This window comes from Hemiscyllium ocellatum, chromosome 47 (genome assembly GCF_020745735.1).
Source record: "Hemiscyllium ocellatum isolate sHemOce1 chromosome 47, sHemOce1.pat.X.cur, whole genome shotgun sequence".
In the NCBI taxonomy this organism is placed as follows: Eukaryota; Metazoa; Chordata; class Chondrichthyes; order Orectolobiformes; family Hemiscylliidae; genus Hemiscyllium; species Hemiscyllium ocellatum.
Window position 1 is genome coordinate 13129079 of NC_083447.1, and position 21417 is coordinate 13150495.

At 43.1% G+C, this 21417-nt stretch overlaps 1 protein-coding gene across 1 annotated transcript; it reads left to right on the forward strand.

Moving 5' to 3' along the window:
• The first annotated feature begins 1843 nt into the window (after window positions 1–1843).
• Window positions 1844–20295, forward strand: blvrb (biliverdin reductase B). Its single transcript, XM_060855996.1, has 5 exons — window positions 1844–2009; window positions 8898–9059; window positions 10738–10827; window positions 16527–16658; window positions 20028–20295. Exons 1-5 carry the CDS (start codon window positions 1934–1936, stop codon window positions 20186–20188), a joined length of 621 nt encoding a protein of 206 aa, XP_060711979.1. The 5' UTR covers window positions 1844–1933; the 3' UTR covers window positions 20189–20295.
• Window positions 20296–21417: the final 1122 nt, after the last annotated feature.

The following is a 21417-nucleotide window of genomic DNA, read 5'->3' on the forward strand; positions in this document are numbered from 1 at the left end:
TGCCACCCAGGTGGATAGGGTTGATAAGAAGGCACATGGTGTGTGACCTTTTATTGGTTGAGGGATTGAGTTTCGGAGCCATGAGGTCATGTTGCAGCTGTACAAGCCTCTGGTGCAGCTGCACTTGGAGTACTGCATACAGTTCTGGTCGCTGCATTATTGGGAGGACGTGGAAGCACTGGAAAGGGTGCAGAGGAGATTTATGAGGATGTTGCCTGGTATGGAGGGAAGGTCTTATGAGCAAAGCCTGAGAGACTTGAGGCTGTTTTCATTAAACAGAAGAAGGTTAAGAGGTGACTTAATAGAGACATACAAGATGCTCAAAGGACTAGATAGGGTGGACAGTGACAGCCTTTTTCCGCCAATGCTGATGACTAGCACAACGGGACATGGCTTTAAATTGAGGGTGATAGATATAGGATGGATGTCAGAGGTAGGTTCTTTACTCAGAGAGTAGTAAGGGCGTGGAATGCCCTGCCTGCAACAGTAGTAGACTCACCGACTTTAAGGGCATTTAAATGGTCATTGAATAAATATATGGATGAGAATGGAATAGTGTCGGTTAGATGGGCTTCAGATTGGTTTCACAGGTCGGCACAACATCGAGGGCCGAAGGGCCTGTACTGCGCTGTAATGTTCTATGTTCTACCACATTGTTTAGGTTGGCTGTGGACAAGGGGAAATACAGGGGGAAAATAACTAACTGGGAGAGGACTAATTCCAATCTTTGAAGAGGAGAAAGTTGAGATACAGCCAAGGTAAGGTCATTCTGCATGCTATGAGAAACTACTATAGAAAATCGCGCTGTAGAAGGTCACTATAGAAAAGCACTACACCCGTTCAGGAGAAAGTTCATGTTATCCAAACAAAGTCCACAATTGGTCAATCGCGATATAGCCAATTCGTGCTGACAAAACGTGCGTTATAGCAGAATGACCTGTACATTTCTAGGAGGGGGAATGGTCATGGAAACAAATCCAGACCCCCCCCCTTCCCCTACCCCGCTCCCCCCCCGGATGAAGAAAGAAAGAGAGTAAGATGAAGCAGAAAATGATAGATGAGGTAAAAACAATGACTGCAGATACTGGAAACCAGATTCTGGATTAGTGGTGCTGGAAGAGCACAGCAGTTCAGGCAGCATCCAAAGTGCAGCGAAATCAACGTTTCGGGCAAAAGCCCTTCAAGAGGAGGAAAACTTCTTCAAGGCAGGCAAGAGGATTCGCAGTAGGGTTAAAATCAACGAGGTAGAAACAATGACTGCAGATGCTGGAAACCAGATTCTGGATCAGTGGTGCTGGAAGAGCACAGCAGTTCAGGCAGCATCCAAAGTGCAGCGAAATCAACGTTTCGGGCAAAAGCGAAACGTCGATTTCGCTGCACTTTGGAGGCTGCCTGAACTGCTGTGCTCTTCCAGCACCACTAATCCAGAAAATGATAGATGTCAGGTGGATAACATAATTGGGAATCAGTTACAATACCGAAGTTTGGCTCTCAGTGGTACTGTGGTAGCTGTGGACAGAGAGACCCAGGTTCAGGTCCTACCTGCTCCAGAAGTGTGTAATAACATCTCTGAACAGGTTGACTAAAAAATAGCTTCAACACATTGGGTAGAGCCTCTTGAGGCACGGTGGTAGTGTCCCTACCTCTCTACCAGGAGGTTCGGGTTCAAGCTCCATTGGTGTGCAATAACTTCCTGAACAGGTTAATTGGAAAAATAAACTGAGGTAAGGGTTACTTTGATGCAATGGCCATGTCCTCACCTCTGATCCTGGAGGCCCGGGTTCAAGCGAATAATTTGAGGGAGGGCCGAAATGATTAGTGGGCGGAGTCTCACCCGGAAGCCAATGATACAATTACAGATCCTGGAGAGGAGAACATTGCATTCAGTGTGAGATCCAGAGCCTGAGAGGTGGTAGTATCCAAGGGCACAAACATGGGGAAGAAGGTCGTGATTTTCGGCTCCACCGGGATGACGGGACTCGCTACCCTTCCACAGGCCGTCAGTGCCGGTAAGAAACAACAAATCCTCCCGGGAAACTGACCCAATCTGGAGCAGTGAGCGAGTCAGAGGCGTTGGGTATAGCTGGTGGTTCATCGAAATTGCCCAGACATATCGCGTCTCCACTAACTTCGCTGGGCATGCCTCTTCTCCCCATTTTTAAGATCTGAAAATCTTCATATAAGAGACAGTCCCAGTCTTGCTGCGTCAAAACCCCAGCATTTTTATATAATTCGTCCTTGCAATCTCCAAACATTCGATTAAAGTTTACAACAAAGAGACAGAAAGTGCTGCATTTATATAACCAAGTGCTTGTGCAGTTAGCCAAGGAAGGAATCAAGTGGTCACCTTTTATGTTGAGAAAAGGCAACTTGCCAATTGCTGGTCAGCTAATTTGCACACAACAAGATCCCACAAACAGCATCAAGTGAATAGGCAGACTTTTTGTTGCTATGGATTTGGGTGAGGTGTAATTATGGGATGGCCCAGGACAGGGAGGGTCTGGGAGAGGGAGGACATCCCTTTTCCTCCTTGAAGGACCACCATGACCTGAGAGGGCAGTTGTAGTGTCAGGCGAACTTTCTGACTAAAGATTAGCACCCTCCGACAGCGCAGAGTTCCCCGGGCACCGGGCGGTCCAAAATATAGGAGATGGCTACAAGGGCACCACCATAGTGAGGTCCTGGGCTCAGTTTTATGATGAACACACTGTGCTGGTTCAGGTGTGTGCTGAAGAGCTCTGCACACAGTAATGGGCCAGTATAATTCCCCAGGTGGTCCACCAAGCAGCAGAGAGAGAGGCGCTAGCATCCAGCTATGAGGAGAGACTACACAGACTAGGGATACCTTTCCTGAAATTTTAAAAGGTTATGGGCGAGTTGGTGAAAGTGCTGACATTAAGGTTAGCAGATAGACAGAAACAATTTCATCCGGTCTGAGAGCCTAGGAGAGCGACTTAGAGTTAAAAATTAGATACAAGCCTTTCAGAGTAAAACTAAGAAACTGTTATAATTCCAGTTGATGGTATTACTGGACAAGTCAGATCCCTGACTGATATCTGGCTTGACAGATAATGTTGCTTTTCTCTTCATTATTTAATGAGGTGATCTTTCAATCAAAAATTGGCATGCAAAGCTGCAGATTTCATTTTCACATAACACAGAAGTTTATTTTAACTTTCCTTTTGCATAATAGAGTAAACCAAATTGTCTGCATATAACACAATTTGAAAGATTTTGAAACACAGTAAAAATACAATCCCATCTATCCCAACATCAACACAATACTCAAACACCAGATAGTTCTCTTCTCTTTCACATCTGTAGGTTTATCTTATCTATTTCCTTTAATCCCTTGTCTTCAAAGTTTGGTAGCCTTGTCCTTGATTAGTCACACAACTGTGCTTACCATTTCTCAATTTCAAAGAACCCTTTCAAACGTTTCTGGTCTGGAATTTTAGAACTAAAGTCCTCACACTGTGGTAACCTATTGCTAAACAATTCGAAACCATCTCCTTTCTTCAGGAGAAATTGCTTATACATCTGACCTCCAACAGGACCTCTGTGAACTGAGAAAGAAAGGCTTTCTAAGCTACTGGTTTATTTCTAAGCAAAAAAAAACCTTGGTCTTTATAAACAGAAAGCAAGTTAGTGCTTCTCCACATCTACTCAGTCAACTGGTAAACCATTCCAAATGCGCACAAATTCCAGTTATCACCCTAGGGACTTCCTTGCTCATGCTGACTTTAAAAGAAAAAAGCTTCAGAAATATTGTCAAGTTAAGCATTTAAACCTCTTCACAGACACATTCCAGTAGATTAAAATCCAAACTGAATAAATGACTTAAAATATATAATTCCTTTATATTTTATCACAGGTCACTTCTACATGCAAAAGGGTGGAAGAACTTTGAAACACTTTTGTAAATGACAGTTAATGCTAAATCAACTTTTTTAGTTGAAAACTGAGATTGAGATATTCTTGGTAACCAAGAATAATGGGACAAATCTCATGGAATGATGGAACAAGCTTGAGGGGCTGAATGGACTCCTCCACATTCCTATCTTCTAAAACTACTTGATAGGCTGCAAAACACTTTCATATGTTCTGCGGCACTATATAAATGAAAGGTTTTTTCTCTTTTGAGGAAATGAAAACATTGTGCGAATCTTCCACCTAATTGTTAGTTTCCTTCTAGTCAATTTTTGCTGAGTTACACTCCGATATTGGGAAGGGTTCCTGCTGCCTCGCCCTCAAATGTTGTCAGTGGTTGGTTGATTTCCTGACCAAACATCACAGCAACCGGTTGCTAAAACCAGCCTGTAATCGGCAGATAAATGTTGTCGCTGCTGGTCATGTTTTTTATCCGTCAACTGATGAGGGAGAGAAGTTTATCAATCGGTAACAAATGGAGATGTTTGTTAATGATTAGTGTTTCTGTTCCAGTTGCAACTCTTCAGTCAGTAAAGCAGCCTGTGTCCAAAACTACCAGAATCTGGGCAATATTCAGGCTTGAGCTGATAAGTGGCAAATTTAATTCAATGACCAATACCGATCCAAACTAGAGACCCAGACAGACACCTGGCGACTATAGCAAGGACTGAATACATCACGGGTTCTAAAAAGTGACTGTCTGCTATCTTGCACTATGACACATCTCCCAGATTGTCTCAATGCCTCCTATGCACACTTTGAGCAGAATTTCGGCGGAGAGGTAACACCTATTCCAACAAGTCCTGACGAACCTATCCCAACAGTCACTGCATCAGAAGTCAGATCAGTTTTCCTTCATGTGAATCCAAGGAAAGTGATGGGACCAGACGGAGTACCAGGTTGTGCACTCAGAGCACACGTAGATAACTGGCAGAGGTCTTCTCGGACATCTTCAACCTCTCCCTGCAGCAGGCCACTGTCCCTGCCTGTTTCAAGAAAGTCAACATCATTCCTATGCCTAACGAGACTCATGCAGCATGTCTCAATGACAACCGCCCAGTGGCCCTAACCTCAGTGGTCGTGAAGTGCTTTGAAAGGCTGGTCATGGCATCAACTCCAGTCTCCCCACTGGTGACACAGTGGTTAGCACTACTGCCTCACAGCACCAGAGACCTGGGTTCAATTCCCACCTCAGGCAACTGTCTGTATTGAGTTTGCACATTCTCCCCATGTCTGCATGGGTTTCCTCCGGGTGCTCTGGTTTCCTCCCACAGTCCAAAAATGTGCAGGTTAGGTGAATTGGCCGTGCTAAATTGCCTGTAGTGTTAGGTGAAGGGGTAAATGTCGGGGAATGGATCTGGGTGGGTTGCGCTTCAGTGAACTTGTTGGGCTGAAGAGCCTGTTTCCACACTAAGTAATCTAATCTAATCACTACTCTTGATCCACTCCAAATTACCTATCGGACCAACAGATCCACGTAGGATGCCATATCACTTATCCTTCATTCCTCCCTAAAACATCTTGACACCAAGAACAGCTATGTAAAAATCCTATTCATTGCCTCCAGTTCAGCCTTCAACACTATTATCCCCTCGAGACTGATCACTAAACTTAGTGATCTCAGACAACGCCCCACTCTCTGCAACTGGATCCTCAGTTTCTTGACCCAAAGGCCACAATCAGTGAAGACTGGGGACAATATTTCATCCTTACTTACACCCAACACTGGAGTCCCCCAGGGGTGTGTACTCAGCCCCCTATTGTATTCACAGTATACCCATGACTGTATTGCCAAATACCAGACTAATGCCATTTACATGTTCGTTGATGACACTATCATAGTCGGTCGTATGTCAGATGGTGATGAAACAGATTACAGACGGGAGGTGGAAGACCTGGAAAAACGGTGCACTGAGAACAACTAACTCTCAATGCCGGCAAAACCAAGGAACTCATTATTGACTTTCAGTGGGTTGTTATTCGTGCCCCCCTACACATTAACAGCACAGAGGTGGAACGATACATGGAAACACCACTCCCTGTATGTGCCATTGTAAGCCACTCATCATCCTGACTTGGAAATATATCATCATTCCTTCACTGTCACTGGGTCACACAGCACAGGGTGGAATGAATGGTGTATGTCAAGCTCCTGGAAGTGGACATCCACAACAAGCTTTCTTGGACTCTTCATGTGGATGCACTGGTTACAAAGTCCCAACTTCTCTTCTTCTTCAGGCAGCTGAGGAAATTTTGGCATGACGGTGAATACCCTTGCCAATTTTTATAGGTGCACCATTGACAGCATTCTGTCTGGATGTATCACTACCTGGTATGGCAATTGTACCATTCAAGATCGGAGACGGTTACAGAGAGGGGTGAACTCGGCCCGGACAATCACAAAGGCCAACCTCCCATCTATAGAATCCATCTACCAGGCCCGCTGTCAAGGAAAGGCCGCCAGCATTCTCAAAGATCCATCCCACCCTGGCAATGTTTTTCTACAACCTCTACCTTCAAGGAGAAAGTACAGAAGCCTGAACACATGTACCAGCCAGTTTTGAAACAGTTTCTACCCTACTGTTGTTAGAATACTGATTGGATTCACAAACTCTTTGCATTTCCCTGTAACTGTGATTTTGTTTGCCGCTGTTTACTTATTATTTAATTCTCTATGCTACTTCACTCTGTGATGTGCCTGTATTGCTCGCAAGACAAAGCTTTTCACTGTGCTTTGGTACACGTGACAATAAATTCAATTCCAGCTATTATAAGTGTTACGCAATGACGAACTCCAGCAAGAGAGAGCTTGACCACTTCCCTCAACATTCAGCAGTGGTAGTGTTACAGTTCACTCGAAATTCTGGGTGCTGAGATAAAATGCACTTTTACATTAATGTTTAGTCTGGACCAATGACCAGAGCTGTAGAGTAATATTCTTTCTATCCAGGAATCACCATTGCTGAATATCCCACAATCAGCAAACTGGGGTGGGCATTGACCAGAAACTTAACTAGACTTGACCAGCCATCTGAATACTGTGACTATAACAGCAGATGGGAATTGTGAGATGAGTAATTCACAACTTGATTCCCCAAAGCCTGTCCACCGCCTGCAAGATGCACCGCAAACAACTCAACAAAGCTTGAGAGTTGGCACCTTCCACACTTGCAACTAATGTTCCCTTTAAGCTATGTGGCTGTGTGAGTGACAACAATCAATGTTGGCTGATTATGACATTGACCTCTGGTTCTGAAAGTCGATGCCACATATGATTCTTGGAGGCCCGTATAGTTGAGAAGAAAATTTAGAAATGTTGCCTGCAACTCCTGCCACTTAGAGAAGCAATAACAGCAGATATATGGCATATCTGAAAGTTCCCTTCCAAACCATCCACTACTGACTTGGAACTATATTGTCGATCTGCCAGGGTCACTAGGTCAAAATCCTGGAGCTATTTCCCTAATAGCACTACGGGTGTACCTACACCAACACCATCTTAAGGGCAGTTAGGGATCCGCAATAAATACTAGCCCAGTCAACAACAATCACATCCCATGAATGAATAAAAAAATAAGCTAACTGGATCACAGGTCTGTCATAGAGTCACAGAGATGTACAGCACAAAAACAAACTCTTCAGCCCAACCCCATGCTGACCAGATATCCTGAATTAATCTAGTCCCACTTGCCAGCATTTTGCCCATATCCCTCAAAACTTTTCCTATTATATACCCGTCCAGATGTCTTTTAAATGTTGTAATTGTACCAGAATCCACCACTTCCTCTGGCAACTCATTCCATACAGCACCACCATCTATAAAAAGCTTTCCCCTTAGGTCCCTTTTTAATCTTTACTCCCTCACCTTAAACCTATGCCCCCTAGTTTTGGACTCCCCAACCCTAGGGAAAGGCTTTGTCTATTTACCCTATCCCTACCCCTCATGATTTTATAAACATCTATAAGGTCAGCCCTCAGCCTTTGATGCTCCAGAGAAAATAGCCTCAGCCTCTCCCTTTAACTCAAACCGTCCAACCCTGGCAACATCTTTGTAAATCTTTTCTGAACCCTTTCAAGTATTACAACATAGATTGGGTTGGGATATCTGGTCAGCATGGACAGGTTGGACCGAAGGGTCAGTTTCCATGCTGTACATCTCTGACTCTATCTTTCCTATAGCAGGGAGATCGGAATTGAATGCAGTATTCCAAAAGTGGCCTAACTAATGTCCCATACAGCCACAACTGTCTCAGAGGAATGACTCCTACGTCTGCCATCAAATGAGTCAAATCACTTCTTATATTTAAGAAAGTCAGTTGTTGGAGGATAGAACTGCAGCCAATCTTTACTCAGTACAATGTTTATTTACAGAGTACAACATTAAAGTAAAGATCTCTTACTTCAACCACGCCTCCATTTGATGGAGTGTCTCCTTATATCTGCTCATGTGAAACCAGTAATTGATGACCTCCATCTGAGTATAATTAAAGTAAATTAATATATAGTTAACAGCTGCTACATTCACAGAGATACTGCTAAATGGTTTGACGCTAATTGGCGATTTCTGTGTTAAGATGCTAATGTTTTGCAGCTTCAAAGGGTTGGAAGGAAGCGAGAACCAGAATAAAACAAATTGGTTACCAGTTGGCTAAAGGTCCTGGGTTCAAGTCCCACCTGCCTTAGAGGTGTGTCCGAATCGGTTGATTACACATATTTAAAATTTGATGAACAATTAGACATAATTGATTCTGTTGAAATTGATAACATGAAGTCTACAGGTTAAATTGTACAGTGACATAATTCCTTGGTATAATTTGCAATATCTGTTAGTAAATGTCAAGTGGGGAAACCTGCTGAATTTGAGAACAAAATCAAATCTGGAACAACTATTCTGGGTGGATTGTCCTTGGTCAAAGTGGTTCCACATCGGTTTTTTGCCCATTGCACATGCGCTCTGTTTCTTGTAGGTTATGAGGTCACTGTTCTGGTCCGTGATCCAGCCAGACTTCCAGCTGAATGCAAAGGATTACACGTCATAGTCGGTGATGTTCTGAACAAGGAAGATGTCCAGAAGGCAGTCAAAGGTCAGGACGGAGTCATCATTATTCTGGGAACCAGGAATGACCTGAGTAAGTCTCTCTGCAAGGCTATGAGCAGCTAAATTGAACTCTCTTCGTATGACGTGGTTATGTTGAAATATCTTAGGTGAGTTTAAAAGACAGTAGATAAGCAAATGAAAGAAAAAGGAATAGGAAGATATTCTGGTGAGGTGAGATGACCTAAAATAGCGGGAGGCTCACCTGGAGCATCAACACCAGCACAAAGCGTTGGGTCAATGAGCTGTTTCTGTGATGTCACTTCACTGTCAACATAAATCATCTACATTTCTGACATACAAATTGGTTTCTTGTTTAATTAATCAATCAATCAATCAATCGTATTCAGTCAATATACAGCTTTCTCTGTTATGTATTCCTGTGTCAACACTTAGGTTACAAATTTCCTATATAAACTTGTCATGCTGTAATTACAAACTTTAACCAGTAGAGGGGCCAACCTTGACAAGATCAAATGGCCAGATCCCCTCCCATCAATGTTACTGATGATTGGTTTGCTCAGGTAGCTGCAGAATTTTCGTTCCCTTGGCTTCAATAAGGTACCCTTCTATCGCAGATTGAGTGCTAGGTGACTCACTAATGCCATCCAATAATGGTCTGAGTTGGTAAAGGCTTTAGGCCTCCTGCTGGAAGGGTATAGAGCGATGGGGTTGCTGATATCATCACCCAGTCTGGGTATACATATTTGTATCAACATTTTTGAAAGGGAAAGTCATGTTACCCTTTCATTGCTGTGGAGAAAAAACTTTTTTCTCTTATATTGTGGTGTTGAGGCATGTTTGTCATCGTTCATATGTCCTTTTTGTTCCTTCACCTGATATTTTTGTTGATATTTTGTGGATGCTTTATGACATGACTTAGAGGGTTTTATGTGATTTGGTGTGGTGAGGGGGACAAACCACTCATGTACACCCCAGCCTTACAAGGCTTCCTCTTTATCCACTGGCTGTCAGCTACAAGACAATGAGCAATAGACTTCCCTTCCTAGGACTCCCACCCTCCACCATACAACGAGGCCTTCAGCTAAGTGATTGATAGAAGCACATGTGCAGAATAGTCTTTCTGTACTGCAATTAGAGCCTGGTATATTTCAAATGATTATAGAATCATACAATCACTAGTGTGGAAAGAGGCCTTTCAGCCCATTAAATCCACACCGACCTTCTGAAGAGCATCAATCCAGCACCCCTATCCTTGTAACCCTGTACATCCCATGGCTAATCCAACTGGCCAAAACACTATGGGCAATTTAGCATGGCTAGTCCACCCAACCTGCAAATCTTTGGACTGTGGGAGGAAACTGGAGCACCCAGAAGAAACCTACACAGGCACTTACCCAAGGCTGGAATTGAACCTGGGTCCCTGCGCTGTGAGGCAGTGGTGAGCCATCGTATCGCCCAGTGTTTTTGTTGTGGTTAGAACTTAATAAGCAATAAACAGGTTTCTTTAGAAACCTAAGTCTAAAGACATTTCCTGACCTTGCCTTCTTGTTGATCAGTCTGAAATGAACCCAAACTCTTAGACGTGGTAATTAAATCACATGACAAAAGACTTGTTACAATCCTTGTAGATGTGACTCTTTCAGCACTAAACCTCTGGGAGTGTAAAGCCTATAAATGAGCATTGGACTTGGAGCAACACTGTCATACTCACTACTTTGTATTGCCTTTGTATGTTTCTGCCTGTACAGGCCCCACCACAATGATGTCTGAAGGAACCAAGAACATTGTTGAAGCGATGAAGGCCCACAATGTGAGAAAGGTGGTAGCCTGCATGTCAAGTGAGTTTCAGGCTGATAGCCCAAAGAAACAAAAGACTTACATTTTATATAGCAAACTCTTATAACTTTGAGACAGATCATTTTGTTACTGAAGAGGGAGGAAAGTTAGTGCTGTGGAAGATGCATGACTGTGTTATTTAGCTCCTGTGCTGAAGTATTTCCAACGAACCGACAAACCTCCAATTGAGATGTGAGAATGCTATAAACTAAGCCATAGATGACCCTTTATTCTCAAGTTATTTCATCTTCTAAGTGGTAAACACTTTGCTATTCAGTGGTGTTAGAGACAAAAAATACTGCAGTTACTGGAATTCAAAGTAGACAGGCAGGCGGCTGGAAGAACACAGCAAGCCAGGCAGCATCAGGAGGTGGAGAAGTCAACAGTTCAGATGTAACCCATCTTCAGAATTGGGGGTGGGAGTAAGGGGAGCTGCAGATAAGAGGGGGAGTGGGGTTTGGGTGGGGAGGAGGCAGGGTGGTAAGGTAGGCATAGGTAAACACAGGTAGAGGGTACAGCCTGGTTGGTAGCTGGGAGCAATGAATCCGGTTGGCAGCTGGAAGGATGGGTTAGATTAGATTAGATTACTTACAGTGTGGAAACAGGCCCTTCGGCCCAACAAGTCCACACCGACCCGCCGAAGCGCAACCCACCCATACCCCTACATATACCCCTTACCTAACACTACGGGCAATTTAGCATGGCCAATTCACCTGACCCGCACATCTTTGGACTGTGGGAGGAAACCGGAGCACCCGGAGGAAACCCACGCAGACATGGGGAGAACGTGCAAACTCCACACAGTCAGTCGCCTGAGTCGGGAACTGAACCCGGGTCTCAGGCGCTGTGAGGCAGCAGTGCTAACCACTGCGCCACCGCGCCGTCCACAACCCCGCCGGGTTGATCAGAGGAATGGAAGCGAGGGAAAGGGGATGGGAAGGGAGATTTTTTGAAATTGGAGAACTGAGTGTTAAGTCCTCCGAGCTATAGGCTGCCTAGGCGGAAGATGAGGTGTTCCTCCAATTTGTGGCAATGGAGGAAGCCTAGGATTGTTATGTTGGAAAGGGAGTGGGGAAGGGGAATTAAAATGGGCGGTTACTGGGAAGTCAAGTCGGCTCCATAATTTTGAATATCTAAACTGGGAGTTTTTACTGCCCTGCTGAACCCATACCTAACAGTCTGCACAACTGTATTAAGAGTCCTTTAACATGGAATAAAATGAATAACCAAGGTCTTGATGAGAAAGCAGAAAGAGTCAGAAAACTCTGCATCTTAGTAAAATATTCAGAGACTAACTGAGCAAGAAATTGCTAATTGCAACCTAAACATTCAACGTTTTGCAGGCAATTGTACTCCATTTCAAAAGATAATGGAATGAGGGAGGCAAACCATCTCTTAACCTATGAAGTTAGATTTGAAAGAGGGTCATAATTTTTAATCTACGGTATACAAGAGATCTTGTGGAACCACAGTATTTATGTGACTGGCCCAGTTCGATTTCTGGTCAATGATAATTCGCTGATAGTTGGGAACTCAGCAATGCTAATGCCATTGAATGTTAAGTGGTGCTGGTTGAATTCTGTGTTATGAGAGATGATCATTTCCTGGCACCTACCAGCACGTGCCTGATTGTTACCCAGGTCTTGCTATATTTGGACATGTACTGCTTTGGTATCTGAGGAGTCTTGATTGGTGCTTGAGGACTAAAGTCGACTGGAAACAGAGTTGATGAGCAGTGGAGGACCTTCGAAGAAATGTTTCAAAGTGCTCAGCAAAAGTATACTCCAGTGAGAAAGAAGGACTGTAAACGGAGGGGGTAATCTGCCATGGGTGAAAGAGAAGGCATACAAAGTGGCTAAGTGGGCGGCACGGTGGCACAGTGGTTAGCACTGTTGTCTCACAGCGCCTGAGACCCGGGTTCAATTCCCGACTCAGGCGACTGACTGTGTGGAGTTTGCACGTTCTCCCCGTGTTTGCGTAGGTTTCCTCCGGGTGCTCCGGTTTCCTCCCACAGTCCAAAGATGTGCGGGTCAGGTGAATTGGCCATGCTAAATTGCCCGTAGTGTTTGGTAAGGGGTAAATGTGGGGGTATGGGTGGGTTGCGCTTCGGCGGGTCGGTGTGGACTTGTTGGGCTGAAGGGCCTGTTTCTACACTGTAAGTAATCTAATCTAATCTAAAAAACAGCAGGAATCCAGAAGAATGGAAAACCTTTAAAGGTCAACAGCCACAAAAAGAGCTATAAAGTAAGATAGAGTATGAGAAAAATCTAGCACAGAATATAAAGACGGATAGCAAAAGTTTCTATAAATATATGAAATGAAGAACAGTAGCTAAAGTAAATGTTGGTCCTTTAGAGGATGAGAAGGGGCAGTTAGTTATGGGGTGTGATGAAATGGCTGAAGCATTGAACAAGTACTTTTGCATTGGTCTTCACAGCAGAGGATACTAATAACATGCCAGTAAGTGGTGAGGGGACAAAGGTAGAAACAACTGTTATTACGGAAGAGTTAGTGTTGGCTAAGCTAATGGAGCTAAGGATAGATAAGTCTCTTTGCCCTGATGAAATGTATCCCAGGGTACTAAAAGAGATGGCGGGAGAAATAGCAGGTGGACTGGCGGTAATTTTCTGGAATTCGCTGGACTCTGGGGCAAACCCAGCAGATTGGGAAATAGCAAAGGTGACACCACTGTTTAAAAAGGGAAGTAGACAAAAGATGGGTAAATATAGACCAATGAGCTTAACCTCTGTAGTGGGGAAGATGCTTGAGTCTATTATCAAGGAAGCAATGGCAAGGCAGCTTGCAACAAATTATTCACTGTACAGGTGCAGCATGGGCTCATGGAGGGCAGGTCATACTTCACAAATCTTTTGGAATTCTATGCAGACATTTTAAGCAAGGCAGACAATGGAGACCCAGTGGATGTGGTGTACCTAGATTTCCAAAAGGCCTTTGACAAGGTGCCGCACATGAGGCTGCAGCATAAGATAAGGATGCATGGTGCGAGGGGTCGATTATTAGCATGGATAGAGGATTGGTTGACTGACAGGAAGCAAAGAGTGGGGATAAATGAGTGCTATTTGTGCTGGCAATGAGCAACTAGTGGTGTGCCTCAGGGATCGGTGTTGGGACCACAATTATTTGCAGTTTATAGAGATGGTTTGGAGTTGGGGACCATGTGTCAAAATTTGCTGATGACTAAGATGAGTGGCAGAGTAAAGTGTGCAGAGGACTGTGAAACTTTGCAGAGGAACATAGATACATTGAGTGAGTGGGCAATGGTCTGGCAGACAGAATACAATGTTAGCAAATATGAAGTCATACATTTTGGTAGGAGTAACAGCAAAATAGATTATTACTAGAATGGTAGAAAGTTGCAGCATGCTGATTTGCAGGGGGACCTGGGTGTCCTTGTGCATGAATCACAGAAGGTTGGTCTGCAGCTACAACAAGTAATTAGGAAGGCAAATGGAGTTTTGTCCTTCATTGGTAAAGGGGTTGAGATTAAAAGCAGAGTGGTAATGTTACAGTTGTACAAGGTGCTGTTGAGGCCACACTTGGAATACTGTATGCAGATTTGGTCTCCTTAAGAAAGGATGTACTGGCACTGAAGGGGTGCAGAGGAGGTTCACTAGGTTGATTCCGGAGTTGAGGGGGTTGGCTTATGAGGAAAGGCTGAGTAGGTTAGGACTTTATTCATTGGAATTTAGGAAAATGAGGGGGGATCTTATAGAAACATATAAAATTATGAATATGAAATAGAAATAGATAGGGTGTCTCCACTGGTGTGAAACCAGGACAAGAGAGCATGGCGTCAAGATTAGACAAAGCAGGTTTAGAACTGCACTGAGAAGGAGCTTCTTCACCCAGAGGGTTGTTAATCTATGGAATTCCATGCCCAGGGAAATAGTTGATGCTACTTCAGTCAACGCTTTTAAAGCTGAGGTAGATATTTTTTTGAAAAATACTGGAATTAAGGGATATGAGGAAAATGCGGGTAAGTGGGACTGAGTCCACGAAAAGATCAGCCAAGATCTTATTGAGTGGCAGAGCATGCTCGAGGGGCTGGAAGACCTACTCCTGCTCCTAGTTTTTATGATCTAATTAATGAAACAGCTGAAGATGTTTGGGCATCGGGAAACACTCTGCAGAATTGTTGCTGAGATAACTGACTTCCAATAACGATAATCATTTTCCTTTGTGCTCAGTTTGACTTCAACCAGCAAAGAATCTTCTCCCAATTCCCATTGACTCCTTGCATGGGATTCCTTGATGCCACATTTAGTCAAATGTTGCCTTAATGTCAAGGGTAGTCAATCTCACCTTCTCTCTTGTCCATTTTTGTAGCAATGCTGGAGTGAATTCAGGAGCTGAGTGGCCCTGTAAAATCCAAACTGAGTATCAATGAGCAAGTTATAGGAAAGTAAACACTGGTTGAAAAGCATTGTTGATGACACCTTCCATCACTTTGATGTTTGAGAGGAGACTGGAAGGGCAGCAGTTGACTGGGTTGGAATTGTCCTGCCTTTATTGAGTAGGACATGCCTGGATAATTTTCCGCATTACTGGGTCAAGGTCAATGTTGTAACTGTACTGGAATGGTTTGGCTTGGTGCATAGATAGTTTAACAGCACAATCTTAAGTATTATTTCCAGAATATTGTCAGATCCAAAGACTTCACAGTATTCAGTTTCTCAATATTGTAATGGACCAGACCAAAACCCCTTAAAATGTATTAAGAAAGACAGTTTAGACCCTAACTTTTGCTTATTTTAAATGTAAGTATAAAGTGTTGCATTCTGGATGCAATTTGATTGGTCAAACTATCAGATTTGAAGCAAACACATTTTATTCGTACTCTATAGTTAAAATATAATAAAAGAAAAAATAAAGAAAATAATTGGCTCAGCTGTAACTATTGAAATACTTAACAAAATAATAGATAAAGTAACTAACTATTGCTAATTAACTATTCCAATATAGTTGAAAATGTGTTGCTGGTTAAAGCACAGCAGGTTAGGCAGCATCTAAGGAATAGGAAATTCGATGTTTCGGGCATAAGCCAGTAACATTCCACAAACCTCGACAAAGGCAAATTCAGAAAAACAGATTGTCTCACGTGCAATTCCAGCAGCAGGAAGAGAACCCCCAACTTTTAGCTGTTACCAAGAAAGGAAAAACAGCTTCCACATTTAGTTTCAAAACCCCAGCAACGACTGCTAATGAAAAACTAAAAATCCTGTTTCTGTAGGAGTTGGCCCCACCCATTCAGGCTGCTTCTATTGTTCCAACTTTTTAAAAACATCCAAAGCCTCCCAAGCTGTTGTTTTATGAGCTTTCAATAGACAGCTTGATACCTCTTCCTTAAAACCTCTCTCCAAATAAAACCAGGGCAATACACACTTCTTAAAGCCATAGCATCATTACAATATCCTATTAACTCCTTTGCATGGGGTTCATGTGGAGTGACATCTGTGATGCTAGGGTCTTCAGGAAGGTACCAAGATGGATTGTCTATGACTCTATGGATTGTCCATTTGGTACCTCGGACTGATGATAGTGGCAAACCCTTCAGCCTTGCCTTTTGCACTAATGTGCTAGGCTCCTCTGTCGGTGAGGATGGGAATATTTGTGGAGATGTCTCTTCCAGTTAGGGTGGTGAGAGATGAAGGCAGTTGATGTGTTCTTTCTACTTCTACAGCATTCCTTTTATGGGACAAAGCCAAGATCCCACCACGATTGCTGGATCTCACAGAGGATCACCAGAGGATGTATGAAGTACTGAAGAATTCTGGGCTGGACTATGTGGCTGTGTTTCCACCTCACATTGACAGTGAGATCATCTTTACTGTTTTTGACTAAAATTACTGCAGGACATGGGGCAGAGACATCCAATCTAAATGGAAGCATGATGTAGAGGCTGGGTGGATTAGCTGTGGGAAATACAGGCTTACAGGAATAGGGTAGGTCTGGGAGAAATGTTCCTCGGAGGGTCATTGTGGACTTGATGGGCTGAATGGCCTGCTTCCACGCTGTAGGGATTCTACGATTATGTTGAAGATATTTTGACAATGCAAATACAGAAAAATTATTCTTACTGGCAAGTGGGTTCAAAATCATTGGCAAAATATCTACAGGGAAGATGGTGAGAAAGGTTTTCACTCACAATTATTAGAATGAGAGTTCCTCACTTGAAAGGTAATTTGAAAAGCTGCATTGATGCTAATGCAACTGCATGATTGGCACATGATGTCCATGCTGTTACAATGTCTGTCCCATCACTGCAGGCTGCCAGAAACTTTGCAATAATGACCCATACCAGAACATCACAACTAATTACTCTGAGAAACAGCATTGCTAAAGATAATGAGGTATTGACACTCACATTTACACTCTTTTTAAAAACTATAGCTCACTTCATGCAATAACACTGTTTTAGCTACAAACAGATTTATCATCACATTCTCAGCTCTCCAAATACTACCCTGTTCAATAAAATATTCCACGGGAAGTAGAGTCATAGGGATGTACAGAATCTTCAGTGCAACTCATCCATGCTGACCAGATATCCTAAATTAATCTAGTCCCATTTGCCATCACTTGGCCCATATCCCTTTAAACCCTTCCTATTCAAATACCCATCCAGGTGCCTTTTAAATGTTGTAAGTGTACCAGCCTCCACCACTTCCTCTGGCAGGAAAAAAGTGAGGAATGTGGATGTTGGAGATCAGAGTCGAAAGGTGTGGCGCTGGAAAAGCACAGTAGGAATACTGATGAAGGGCTTATGCCTGCCCGAAATGTTGATTCTCCTGCTCCTTGGATGCTGCCTAACCTGCTGTACTATTCCAGCACCACTTTACAACTACTTCCTCTGGCAGCTCATTCCATACACACACCATCCTCTTATGTGAAAAAGTTGCCCCTTAGATCCCTTTTAAATCTTTTGCCTCTCAACTTAAACATATGTCCTCTAGTTTTCAACTCCCTTAGTCTGGGAAAAACACACTGGCTATTCACTCTATCTCTGCCCCTCATAACTTTATAAACCTTTCTATAAGGTCAGTCTCTCCCTATCCCGGCTCAAACCCTCCAATCCCGGCAACATCCTTGTGAACCTTTTCTGAACCCTTTCAAGTTTAACAGTATCTTCCCGATAGCAGGGAAACCAGAATTGAATGCAGTATTCCAAAAGTGGCCTAACCAATGCCCTGTACAGCTGCAACGTAACAACCCAACACCTATACTCAATGCACTGACCAATGAAAGCATATGCCTTCTACACCACCCTGTGTATCTGCGACTCCACTTTCACGGAACTATGCACATGTACCCATAGCTCCCGTTATTCAGCAACACTCCCCAGAGCCCTCCTATACAAGATAGATTATGCTACATCTTGCAGAATACAAAGTTCAACCACCAGATGGCACCAGAACACTGCTCTGGTGGCAGTCAAACATAAATCAACCAATGTCACACTTTGTTTTCTGAGAATTCTTCAAGAGCTGGTTGAAATTTAACTTTTTATTTGAAAGCATTCTCCAATTGGGATGAATTTTGCACACATTTGCAGATTTGTAAAGGAAGCATTTTGCACTTAAAGTCACTTTCTACATCCTTAGCATGTCCCAAAATTACAATTCAGTAGTTTTCTACCCTGTGCAGTGAAAATTCTTCCTTTCTTGTATCATTCCTACCTTGATTTTCTGGTGTCTGTCCTCTATTGCCAAAATTTCTGTTTGCATCCTATCCTATTTAATCAACTCTATGCTAATGTTCTTCTCTATTTTTCTATTTTTGTGCTATAAATACCCATTGTAGTACTAACATCAGCAGTCACGTGCTATTGTGAGTCTGAAAGAATGGAGTAACCTGTACTATAGAGCTGTATGTTGGAGGTCAGTATGTGTTTTTTATTATTAGAGAGGAGTCACTCTTGGTTAAGACAGACTTGGATGCAACACAGTATGAATAGAAACTATGCAATCTAAGGGAGCATTGCAGACTAGAATCCCAAATCCCAAACCTCATGATAAATTAAGGACTGCATTATGAAGCCAGATCAAACCTCTTTTACATCCAATATAGTATGATCTTGGTTAGAAGTTCTTTCCAGGGTAATCTGTAATAAAGCTATGAAGCTACAAATCAGATTGTGATAATGTTTCTGAGTAGGTGTTGAAAACAATGACTTTTCTAACAACAGTTCCATGTGCTATCTATGTTTCACAGCAACCCTTTCCAACCCTTTTTCATCAAACATACCATTCTATTGCTTTTTCCACCATGTTGTTTACCTTCTCCTTAAATGCATCTACAAAATTCACTTAAACTGTTACCTGTGGCAGCAAATGTCTTGCCATTCTGTCCAAGGCTATGGGATAAGGTCTGGAAACTGGGATTAGAATACTTAGATTAGATTACCTACAATGTGGAAACAGGCCCTTTGGCCCAACAAGTCCACACCGACACCCTCCCCTCCCCTCCCCTCCCCTCCCCCCCCACAAAGAGAAACCCACCCCCTATATTTACCCCTGATGAATCCACTAACACTATGGGCCATTTAGCATGGCCAATTCACCTAATCTGCACATTTTGGAAACTGGAGTACCCAGAGGAAACCCACGTAGACATGGGGAGAATGTGCAAACTCCACACAGACTGTTGCCCGAGGCAGGAATTGAACCCGGGTGCCTGGTGCTGTGAGGCAGCAGTGCTAACCACTGAGCCATAGGTGGTTATTTTTTTGACATTGGCCCAAAGCGCCTTTTTCTCTGATGCAGCTCTCCAAGACTCTCTAACTTTGGCTCTGAGTAAGTTAAGTTTTTCCAGTATTTACTATTAGATTGTCTCCTGTTTGTAACAGTCGTGTTCGATGCAGATTACTGCTGGAAAGAAATTCTATGGGTTGGAGCTAAGGTTGTGTGTTAGCTTAGAAATTCTTCCTCTTACTATCCAAAAAGTTTTGTTTGCACCGTATCCAGATATTTCAGTAGTAACTTCCCTATCCCAGTTCCTTTCTATCTTCCCTATCCTGATATTCCTATATGGTCTCCCTATCCCAGTATTCCTGTTTATCCCTATCCCCATATCCCTGTGAATTTCCTCCTTTTCACTGCATTTCTATTTGAATCACTCTCCCAGTAATTTGTATCCTCCTAATCCCAAACTTCTGTTACAAATATCTCTTTCCCTTTCACAGATGATCACCCCTTAACTGAGGCTTACACTGTGTCAGTGAATGCAAGGGGAGGCCGGGTCATCTCCAAACATGACTTGGGACATTTCTTCCTCAAGTGCCTGACGACTTCAGAATACGATGGGAATTTTGTCTGTGTGTCCGGAAATTACACACATTCGTGATATAGCTTGCAATTGGTGGAGAGTGTGTGGTGCTTTTAACATGAATATCTCTTTTTCTTAAAAAAATATTATCAGAAGTCAGAATAATAAATGACATAAATCTACAAGACTCCTTGAAAGTTCCTGTGGCTGTGACTGTTTTGTGTTTTTTTTAAAAAAAACGAACTTCTTTTTCAAATCAATCTGTTCGGTGATATTATGACATATCTCTGGATCAGATGGGACTTGAATGCAAACCTCTAGTCCCAAGGTGGGGGCATTACCACTGTGCCACAAGAGGGCCCCTAAATGCTCAAGTGACGGTATGGTCCAATCCATTCCCTGGGTGTGTTTCTAAAATTGACCAGATCGGTCCCAGGTTCCACCAAGATAGTGATTGATTGGCATAAACCTGCTTCAACCATCGCAGGGGTTAGGGGTGTGTGTGTGTGTGTGTATGTATGTATTTGGGGGAAGGGGTATATGGAGAATAAGCAATTTATATACAGCAAAATCCTGCAAACACAAAAAAAATCAGCCAGGGAGAATTCTTATGCTGTTCTCTGAAATCATACCATACTGTTTTTTTTTAAACCCTTCTCCCTGTTCCCTCTGGGAAATGGATTATGATGAACACCACCATTCCTTGCAAAACCAATCCCCCCTCACCTCATACCACAGACACTGCTGCCCTTATTTAGAGACCTCAGGACACCCCCAAAGTACTTTTAAAGGATGGTTACTGTTGTAATGTAGGAAACACAGCAGCTCAAAGCAAGCTTCAACAAAAAGAAACAGTGGGGCAACTAAATAATCCAGGTCAGTGATGATTCCAGAACACTGGGAAGAGTTTCCTGCTCTTCTTTGACAAGGTGCTACGTGATCTTTAACATTTCCCAGAAGGGACAGCGTATGCCTTGGTTTTATATCCTTGCCAATGAATGACTATGTCTCAGTCCTGCGCAGGTGAGGTTATGTGCTCAGGTCTCTGAAGTAGACTTGAATCAGCAACCCATCCGATTCTGAGGCTGAAATATTACAAATGACCCGCATGTGGTGAGAGAACAAACTGTTCCGTACACCTATGTGAGGTGGCTGGGTGAAGAGTGTGGGGTACAGCGCTGGGTCTATTTTTGATTAGCTCGAATACAACTTCAAGGTCATTTACAAAAGAGTGATTCGGCTGAATTGAACTAGATTTTCCAGCCATTGGAATGGAATGGAACTAACTCCCCCTTGATCCTGAAGGC

What these genes read in the sequence shown, in the direction of transcription:
- blvrb (XM_060855996.1), top strand. Translation starts at nt 1,934, where the DNA reads ATGGGGAAGAAGGTCGTGATTTTCGGCTCCACCGGGATGACGGGACTC. An exon ending in GGGAACCAGGAATGACCTGA is followed by an intron (nt 9,060 to 10,737) that starts GTAAGTCTCTCT and finishes CTGCCTGTACAG; the next exon opens with GCCCCACCACAATGATGTCT. An exon ending in GGTGGTAGCCTGCATGTCAA is followed by an intron (nt 10,828 to 16,526) that starts GTGAGTTTCAGG and finishes CTACTTCTACAG; the next exon opens with CATTCCTTTTATGGGACAAA.